The sequence below is a fragment of the Gymnoscopelus microlampas genome (genome assembly GCF_963454915.1).
Source record: "Gymnoscopelus microlampas genome assembly, contig: SCAFFOLD_168, whole genome shotgun sequence".
In the NCBI taxonomy this organism is placed as follows: domain Eukaryota; kingdom Metazoa; phylum Chordata; class Actinopteri; order Myctophiformes; family Myctophidae; genus Gymnoscopelus; species Gymnoscopelus microlampas.
Window position 1 is genome coordinate 17,501 of NW_028155670.1, and position 10,248 is coordinate 27,748.

The window sequence follows — 10,248 nt, forward strand, 5'->3', positions numbered from 1 at the left end:
TGCGAGTGGGAAAATACTTAGCATGAATGCAGGTGCGTATGTATACATGACCTGAACATAGACTCTGAACAGATACACAGTAACTAATTAACAAAAAACGCACACACCCACACGCATGCGCGCGCGCACACACACACACACACACACACACACACACACACACACACACACACACACACACACACACACACACACACACACACACACACACACACACATGCACACACACACACGCACCACTCTGTCCATTATGTGCGGTGTGTGTGCGTCCAGTGTACTGGTGGGTTTTTCAGCTGCTCAGAGACACCTCGACTGTAGTGTTGCTCTTATCGTCTTTCAGGGGAAGGAGACGGGAAAGGAAAGGTAATAAGTGTGAAAGTCTGATTGGAGACAAAGCCACAGCCAGCAGATTACTTTATACTGGGCACAGACCTTCATGGACCACCATGCATCTCTATCTGGAGATCTGCTATACCCCACCACCCCCACCCCCACCCCCACCCCCACCCTCATCCCAGCCAAGTCTTTCCTCCTCTACACTACAGTAGAATGCCAGTCATTCTACAGTACTTCTCTACATTGCAAAATACACAATACTCCTTACATGTCCAGTTTTACTTTCTCGCAGAGAAATTAACAATCCGGATTTTGCAGCGTCGATCTCTCTCTCTCTCTCTCTCTCTCTCTCTCTCTCTCTCTCTCTCTCTCTCTGTCTCAGGTCTCTCTATCTTTCTGTTTCTCTCCCTGGTGGGTCTCTGTCTGCTTTTCCCCCCCTTTTCTTCAATGTGCCCCTTTTCTTCTTCTGATCTCTCTCTCTCTCTCTCTCTCTCTCTCTCTCCCTCTCTCTCTCTGTGTCTCTCTCTCCCTCTCTCTCATTTCCTTTCTCTCTCTGTGATGTGTGTGTAGTGGTTCGTGGTCAGCTTGGACTTCTCGGTTGACATAATAATGTGTGGTTCCAGCCAGTCCCAGCCAGCGCTGGAGGCCTGCTCTGCATCAGACCTGGTAGAAACAGGGAACGGGGCAGTAAGCCTGCTCCATTCCCTGGCTTTGCCTTTCTGTTTAGTAAACCACATTTCCTACATCCGGCTTTGTCTCAGGAACAAGTGTTGGTCAAACAAACCTTTTGTCTGTGGCCAGTGGCTCGGCACGCCACAAAGAGTCTGGACCAGGACAAAGACACGGGTGTGTGAGCCCAAGTGACTGTGTCTGTGTGCGTAGGAGAGAGACAGACAGAAAGACAAACAGAGAGACAGACAGACAGAGAAATAATGCGGAACCACAAATGACCTGTCGAATGATTGGACAAACACATCGTAGATTTGACCACTTAAGCCTTATATACTTAGTTGTGTGACAAATAGCCAAAATAGCCGATCTACAAGCCCATAACGCGTCGCAATGTGATGCCTTGTGAGCTTGGATATGTGGGATTGTCTTTTAGGTTTTGAAATATTTGACATTTTGGACATAATTAGTTTTCTTTTACATTTCCGAAACATTTTCGACAATATCTGTAATGACATGGCCAAAATAGTTGTTCTAAATTAATATGCTCTAATTAGAAGTTTGTATGGAATAAATATGTACAATTTTCATCATTTATTAACAAACATTTAATTCACAATGTTGTCAGTGACAGTGACACGCAAATATAAGCAAACACAGGAAACCCTTTACAATGAAGATGAACGCTAATGGACGCCTCCCCATCGCACCCCACTCACCCTCTCCATTCCCTTCCCCAGCCTCTCCTCTCTCACCTCACCCTTCACCCCTTTCCAATCCCTGACTGTGAATACCCTAATGACATAAACAGAGTAGTAATCATATTAACGCTGGCCACGGCTGAGGCGCTCTTAAGAGCCACTGTATTGACAGCCCTCCTCCTTTCCCTGGGCGCTCACTCCAACACCCATAAACACTTATGAATATTGGCAAAGACCTGCTATTAGCATAATCACTTTTCAGGTGGGTGATGTGTGAGTGCTCAGAAGACCCGGCGCCTCATAACTTTTAGGAGATGGACAGTGTCAGACAGTGTCTCCCCTGTGTCTCCCTCTCTCTCTGTCTTTCTCCTCTTCCTCTTGGAAGGCCCCGCTAGCTAATCCAGTTAGCTTGTTCCTCCATTAGCTAAATGACCAATATCAGTGAGAGCTACATTGTCACAAACAGGACGGTCGTTAGGCTGCTAGCAGGGCATGGTCAAGGACAGAAGACAAAATGGAGGAGAAGTCACTCCAACTAACTTTTGGATGGGTGGACATATGGGTGGACAGTTGAACATTCTTCTTTGTTAGCCACATCATGAACATGGCATCAACCGCGTAGAATTTCATCATAATGGATAAGAAAGGACGAATGAAAAAACCTTATATGGTCAACGTTCCCGGTTGTGTTGGTTACTGTTGTTAGTGGGTGGGTGAAGGGACCTACGTCGGGTGGTATGAACTCACACTGAGAATCTGTGTGTGTGCGACGGCAATAAAGTGATTTGCAGTTAAGTGTACGCAAGCAAGCCTCAGCATCATTGATTGTTTATATTCATCCCCTCCGCTGCTTTGTCTATAGCCACCTCTATTGTCTGGTACGGTTGGAGTTGAGTATGGCGTCAGCAGCCAAGGGCCACCGTATCTGCTGTTTAAGGCGCCGTAATTTCCCCTTTGCCCTTGCATCAGCTGGCCTTGGGCTTTTTGCATGGGATCTGGATCATATTCTGTGCCTGATAGCAGAGCACTGTTCACCATAACACCATAATAGCCTCCCCCGGCTTTGTGTTGCAATGGGCTGAAATGGCCTTGGAGGGGCTGTTATCCCCCCTTCCCTCTTTTCCCTTTCTTCTCCTGTTCTACTTTCTCTCGCCTTCTCTTTTTCACAGATTATCCCCACTTTCTTCCTATTTTCCATCTCTTTTCCCCCCCTTTCTGTTTCTATCTTTCTTCCTCCCTCCTCTGATTGTGCCCCCCCCCCCCCCCAAAGTCCTTGCTTTCAGCCTTTGCCATGAAATGGCAGCTAAGGGGTTGTCAGTGCGGTTCCTCCACTCTGCTGATCCTATTTCAAAGGAACCTGGGGATCCAGCATTAGCCCCAGCCCTCCTGCTCTCCAACCCTAACTCACCACAGACCAAGAGTGGCTAGAAAGAAAGAGTCCCCTCACCCCTCACGCAAGATAGAGAGAGGGCACCCGCTTATTCCGTTAGAGGACAAACTCGCTTATAAGATCATCCTCTTCCTCTCATATATTTCTCTGCTCCTTTATATAAAAATCGTTAAGGCTATCAAACACCTTGTCTGGATGTCTTTTCTTTTGTACCTTCAAAACCTGTCCTTCGGCCCGTTTGAGTACGGCGATTAAAAACAGGCAAACGTCGGATGAGTTAGATGTCCGCTAAGCTATATCGTTTTGTGCATCTGTGCATTTCTTGGTCATGCTAGCTGGTGCCTGGTTCCATTAAATATGTCCACTTGAACAACAGTAATAATCATCGGCTTTGTTTGCGGCAATCAGCGCAGTCTGTCAAACGTCCGCAGACAGATTGCATAGGTGTGCTGTTTTCTTTTCTTTTTTTTGACACAAGCAAATGAACTGGAGTACTGGTTGTGAATATGCAGTGTTGTGTCTCTTGTGTCCTTCAGAATGGTGGTGGTGGGTTGTCATTAGGAATATCCCCTTCACGCCACACTTCTCTCCCTCCCTCCCACCCTCCCCCTGATCCCTCCATGCCTCCTCTTCCTCTGACGGACAGGGCTGTGTCTCGGAGGAGAAGTCGTACCCCCTCGTCTCTCCGTTGCCCTTCTCAATAACAGGGAAAATTGTATCTGTCCCCCCCCCCCCCAATATGCATACATATGGTGTATGTTCAACCATCAAGAAATGGGTTAGGAAGCGTTTTAATGTAGGAAGTCAGAGTAGACACATAAGCCCAGTTATACATAGCAAAAGGCTTTATGAGCAATGTGGGGCTTCTATTTAAAGCCATAAAAAGCACATACATGATCAAAATACATGCATGTAGCCAAAGCTTTAACTAATGTAATGGGCACATTTTATGTGTGTATGCGAGCGGTAGAGAGAGTGTGTATGGGCAAATGGCCTTTTTATGATGGAAAAATTCCATAGTGGGTCAAAGCCCCTTGCAGGTGGCAGCAATTAACTGTAATTTTTGCAGATTGTAATGATCCATAATTTACCACTATACCCCCCCCCCCCCATCTCTTTTCAGTCCAGAGAAAAGGTTTGTGTGGAGGTTTGATTGGGTGCACATTTTATGGCAGACTCTGGTCTTTCAGTAAGATTGTTCAGAAAGGGTTAGTCGACATGTAAGATAGAAGGAAGAACCAAAAGATGCCATTTTCTTCTCTCTTTCTCTTGTCTAGCATATCCTGTCTTTGCTCTGCAGCCCCTCCTCTCTCTCTGCCCCTTCTTCACCCTGTAGTCTGTTAGCCACAGTGGGCTTTAGAACATGCAAACCTGCCCATCCACCATCTTAGGGATGGCTCATTGTCACAATCACACATTCTCGCCGTCTGTCTCTCTCACTGTTTTTCTCTTTCTCTCCCTCTCTCTTGGGCATAGTATGGCCACGATTTGGGTTCAATGTCTGCAAATGACTTCAGAAAAATGCCCTGCAGTGAAAAAAGAAAAAGGAGAAGAAAGAATAAGAAAGCCAAGAGATGAAAGAGGGAGCGCATTGCGAGTGGCGAATGCCTCTTATTTTTGCATATCTCACTTCTTCTTTCCCCTTCTTCTCCTTTTTCTATTCACCTGAGAGGATTTAAATAAATCCATAAAGCATGAAATATCGGAAATAGAAAAGTAATGCATGAAATGCATTTTCACTAGAGTCGCCCCTCCCACACACAAACAGACACAATTTCCTGCTCGCTTTTTTCTTTCTCAGAGTGTGTTTTGTGTGATAGACGGGAGTATGTTTTATTAACATGTGACCTCTCATTTGTATTCAGCTTTAATATGCAGCATCAGATACATGTCCCACTTTAGCCTGGCTAATTCTGTAAACAAGGCATCGAACGGGAGATGAGTGTGTTTAACGAGATTACGAGCGCATTGTCAGGCAAATCTCAGGTCAGCGTGCAAATGCTATTGAAAGTCAATTATTGTTTGATATATTCCTATGCCTCCTCGACTGTGTACATTTTGTATTCATTGCTCTCAGTACTGTGTTTCAGTTATTCTTTGTTTAGGGGAGCCATGCGCTGTAATTGAGCTCTGGTTTGAATTGCAGTGAAAATAAACAAAGAACAAGAAATAAATAAATAAAAACATTCTTCGTGTTTAACAGCTGTTATAATTTAAAACCTTTATGTTTGTATTCAAACAATGCAAAAAATGTTGTTGACACATTAAAGTAGGATTTAATGATGTGTAAATGCACACACAAATATGTATTTCCCTTTCAACAGAATCCTTCTCATGTTGTAGTTATTTTCCTCTTAACTGCTACGCAGTCATACATTCTGAGGCTTAATTTCTTATGTGATGTTATGTTATGTCATGTTATGTACCTCACAGTAGAGTTGCCACCGGAGACTTTCATATAGCAGGTCTCAATTATTCTGTGATCCTGAAGTGGAAGGTGTTTAAATCAGCTTTGTCATTGCTATAATTCTTTTTTTATCACCATAGTAACACTTTTTCTCTTTTGTCTCCTTCTCTTTTTCTTTGACCAGACAAAGATGAGCCCAGCAGTTACACCTGCACCACATGCAAGCAGCCCTTCACCAGTGCATGGTTCCTGCTCCAGCATGCCCAGAACACACACGGCTTCCGCATCTATCTGGAGAGTGAGCCGGGGAGCCCCCTCACGCCCCGTGTGGCCGCAGCACCTGGGATGGGGGGTGACTGTGCATCGTCCCAGCCCCCCCTCCACGCCGTCCACCTGGCTGACGGCAGCCCCTACAGCCTCCTGAGAATGCCAGGCTCTGGGTCTGGCCGTGACCCAGCCTCTACCCCTCGCGAGGGCCGCTATCCTCGGACCCCGCCGCTGTTCAGTCCCCCGCCACGCCACCACCTCAGCCCCGATGACCTGGCTTTGGCCACCCACCACCCCAGCGCTTTTGACAGGGTGATGAGGCTTAACTCGGTGCCCCTAGACCCCCCTCCCAGCATGGACTTCTCCAGACGGCTACGTGAGCTGGCTGGTAACACGACCGGGGCTTCTCCCCCTCTGTCCCCTAACCGGCCCAGCCCTATGCAACGGCTGCTCCAGCCATTCCAGCCAGGCTCCAAGCCCCCATTTTCAGCCACGCCGCCCCTTTCCACTTCTCAGTCACCCTCCGGGTCGCGTTCAACCCCTAATGCCATATCTAATGTGGCCCAGCCCGGAACCCCTCTTAAGGCCAAGTCTTGTGAATTCTGCGGGAAGACCTTCAAATTTCAGAGCAATCTGATCGTGCACCGGCGCAGCCACACGGGGGAGAAACCCTACAAGTGTCATCTGTGTAACCATGCCTGCACCCAGGCCAGCAAGCTGAAGCGACACATGAAAACCCACAGCCTGAGCAAGTCTTCAGCGCTCAACGCCAAGTCAGACGATGGCCTCTCCACCGCCAGTTCCCCTGAGCCGGGTACCAGTGAACTCATGGGCAGCGCCACCGATGCCCTCAAGTCGGTGGTCGCCAAGTTCAAGAGCGAGAACAACGGCCTGGTGATTGAGAATGGAGAGGAGGAAGAGGAGGAGGAGGAGGAGGAGGAAGAGGAGGAGGAAGAGGAAGAAGAAGAGGAAGAGGAGGAGGAGGAAGAGGAGGAGGAAGGAGAGGAGGAAGGAACTGAGGGTGAAGCCGGTGGAGAAGGAGTAGAGGGGAGAAGTTTCACTTTGCGACTAGAAGGAGCCCGCCATCACCAGAACAGCGAGGCGCTCCACCCCCACCGTCTGAACACATCGCGGGAGCCTGGCGATGAGGACTCCGCCATGGAGTCGATCCGGGCAAATGACTGCGGAACCACAACTCCGGTCAATGGCCTGGGCCCTCTCTCTACTGACAACCTGTCCAGAAAGCTGCTGGGTGGAGGGACCAGCCCTAGCTCCCTCAGTCCGCTGTCCAAACGTATCAAAGTGGAGAAGGACCTGGATCCCCCGACTCCCACCATCCCCAACACAGAGAACGTCTACTCTCAGTGGTTAGCTGGCTACGCTGCCTCACGACAACTCAAGGACCCCTTCCTTACCTTCACAGGCGGGGACTCCAGACAATCGCCTTTCGCCTCCTCCTCTGAGCACTCATCGGAGAATGGCAGCCTGCGGTTCTCCACGCCACCCGGGGAGCTTGATGGGGAACGCGCCACCTCAGGACGCAGCGGCACCGGCAGCGGGGCCAGCACTCCGCACGGCGGTAACGGCCGGCCGACCTCCAAGGAAAGCCGGCGGAGTGACACGTGTGAGTTCTGTGGCAAGGTGTTCAAAAACTGCAGCAACTTGACAGTACACCGGCGCAGCCACACTGGGGAGCGGCCCTACAAGTGTGATCTGTGCAGCTATGCCTGTGCTCAGAGCTCCAAGCTCACCCGCCACATGAAGACCCACGGACAGATGGGCAAAGACGTGTACAAATGTGAAATCTGCCACATGCCTTTCAGTGTGTACAGCACCCTGGAGAAACACATGAAGAAGTGGCACAGCGACCGGCCGCTGGCTAATGACATTAAGACTGAGTAGGCAGGGAGATGCTTGCTGGCAGTTCTCTTTTCAGCTCCCCTCAGCTAACTGGCAACCCTGGCTAACTAGCAGATAACTGAGGGGAGAGGACGACAGGGTCAGACACCAGTACACAGTACAGCCCTGTTCCTGGTCCCGTATTGGAAAACGCTGAATGCATGATCCATAATCGGGGCAATACTATTGCATCAAACGCAAAACTTTTTGAGCCTTTCTATTGTGCAATAATTTACACGTTTTGTACTTTTTGTAACTGGACAGCATGCTCGGTGTGTTTTGGCTACTTAGAGAGAACATTGTCCTCAGCTGGTCGGTTTTGGTTGTAGTTGTGTTGCTGTTGATACTCCTGATTTCTGAACATGAAAAAAAAAAGTTAGGTATGTGAACCCATGCTGCATACATACTGTTTTACATATCATGTACAGTTTTGTGTTCAAACATGGTGGACAGTTGCATATTAGCAAAATGTAAAGACAAGCAGGGTCAAATTTTAAACTGGTGTTTGTGAAAGATTTTCCATGCGAGATTGAGAAAAGATGTATAAATATATATCAATTGGGCTGCCTATCAAACGCTAGGCACTAACGCCATTAAATAGTCCTTTACAAACAGCAATGAAATTAACAATATGGTGTGAAAGAACAAAAAAGAGTGCCTTGGATGTTTTACCTGCATTAGTTAATCCTCCTTTTTGCTATAAGCTCGGAGTTTCAGTGATAGAAGACTACAGGTCATGTGTGTGCACATATGGAATAAGCAGGTCCTTGCATCAAGCACCTGTCGACCCTGTCCTTTAGTGACTTAGCAGAACATAAGCAACCAGCTGAAACAAAAGAACAACAACAACAATGTTTATCTCTGGTAAATCATTTATCTGCCTGACTTGTTTATATTGTTATACTCCAGATTATGATTCTGTTTACTGGCATGTTACATGCTAAAGAGTTTGGTGTTGGTTTTTTGGCTTGGTTTGTGTTTATGATTTCCAGGTACATGTGTACCATATTCAGAGGGTACTCTAATGAGTCGTTCTGATTCAACAAATGAGTGTTTTATTTTATCTGATCCGTAAAAGGTTTTGCAGGTTTTATTTTTTTATTTTTTGTAAGTAGCACAAAACTGTTTGTGGTCAGCATTGCTGGGATCTTCGATGTCGGCAAGGCAGGCAGTGAGTCACTTGAAGACTATAGAGTGAGTTTTAGTTCTAAACCAAGCATATTTGGGCAGGGTTTAGTGGGTGGATGAGGGTTTGGGGTTGGGGTAGGTGGGTGGGTTGACCAGGTGTCTAAAAAACAATTCAATTGTTAATGTCCTTATAGCGCTTATTTCTCTTTACCATGTTAGATATTAGAAGGTGTCCTAAAATAACCTGAAACTCTTCTACCAATTCACATTGGAAATTATCTATCTAAAAAGGAAACCTAATTATAATGTCAATTTTCATTTTAATTTGGCTAGGCTGTTTTCTGAATTCAGCCCGTCCCAACACAAAACGTTTAAAAATATAATAATCAAACCTTTATCATGATTTGTGTTCTTTTAAGTTGACATGTTCTAGACCTCATTGTCGTAGCTGTGTTTTTTTTCCTTTTACTTGCATCATCCCCTGTTAATGATATAGCACTTGTCACTCTGCCTTGGATTCTGTATCTGTCTCTCTAATCGGAGATACAGTCGGTTGAGTATAAAAATAAGGACTGGATTTCAGATCCGGAACTAACTACGTGCACTGTTCAATTTTCCCAGTTTACAGGTGGACGGTTAAGGGAAAACTGTTGCTCTTATGCTGACAGATTGATGTGGTGTCATTGCTTCACGCAGAAAAAAAAACTAAAAACAGAGTGGAACTCGAAACTGTTGCCAGCCATGTTCTCTTCTCCCAGGGTCTGAGCATCAGTTTTGCTCGTGGGGGTATCACTGCAGGAACCGCCATAAAAAATCCTGCTTCATACCAACGACAATAAATATACTGCTCAATACAGAGAGGAAGATTTTGGTTTTCTACAAATTTGATTAAAAAGAAAAAAGATAAGTAAAATGCATTTTTTTAAGTAACACTTAAAACAATATCTTTAGGGGAGAACTTTATTTAAGTTTTGCTTTTATTTTCATTGTTGTTCTTTTCTCTTTTCTGTCTTGGTGATGACCAAGGCTTGATCACTATGTAATGAATATGAAATGAACAAGACTCATCTTTTTTGCCTTTGCTATACACAAGTCTTCAGGTTGAACGAAAAAATAATAATAATTGCATCGGGGAGAGATTTATGATGATATATGAATATATAGAGAGAACTTAAACACATAGGAAAATGCACACTCATGTAAGTTCCTATGCTAAAAACACATTTATGATCTACTTTTTTCCTGTATTTAGAATGGTATTTGAAATTAATGTTCACTTAGTGTAGGCACTTATAGTATTTATGTTGGAGCCTGTATTTTTAACTGTTTTGCCTGTACTCTTTAAAGGTTTCAATGTACCCTTTTTTTCTGTAGTGAAAGTGAAAGTATCCCAACAAGCTGCCACCGTATATTTTCTTAATTTGGCAGGATAATATAGTGTGAATAATTTG

General features: G+C 45.8%; 1 protein-coding gene across 1 annotated transcript in view; it reads left to right on the forward strand.

Moving 5' to 3' along the window:
- The window catches only part of LOC311041330 (B-cell lymphoma/leukemia 11A-like), a gene marked incomplete at its 5' end in the record, with an annotated part of 9,598 nt that extends 703 nt beyond the window's left edge, over positions 1-8,895 (forward strand). Inside the window, 4 exons of the mRNA XM_084086233.1 lie at positions 274-363; positions 960-1,023; positions 3,633-3,765; positions 5,688-8,895. Of these exons, the coding sequence (XP_083942359.1) occupies positions 274-363; positions 960-1,023; positions 3,633-3,765; positions 5,688-7,672 (2,272 nt within the window). The 3' untranslated portion in view covers positions 7,673-8,895. The remainder of the gene's footprint in view (positions 1-273; positions 364-959; positions 1,024-3,632; positions 3,766-5,687) is intronic.
- Positions 8,896-10,248: the final 1,353 nt, after the last annotated feature.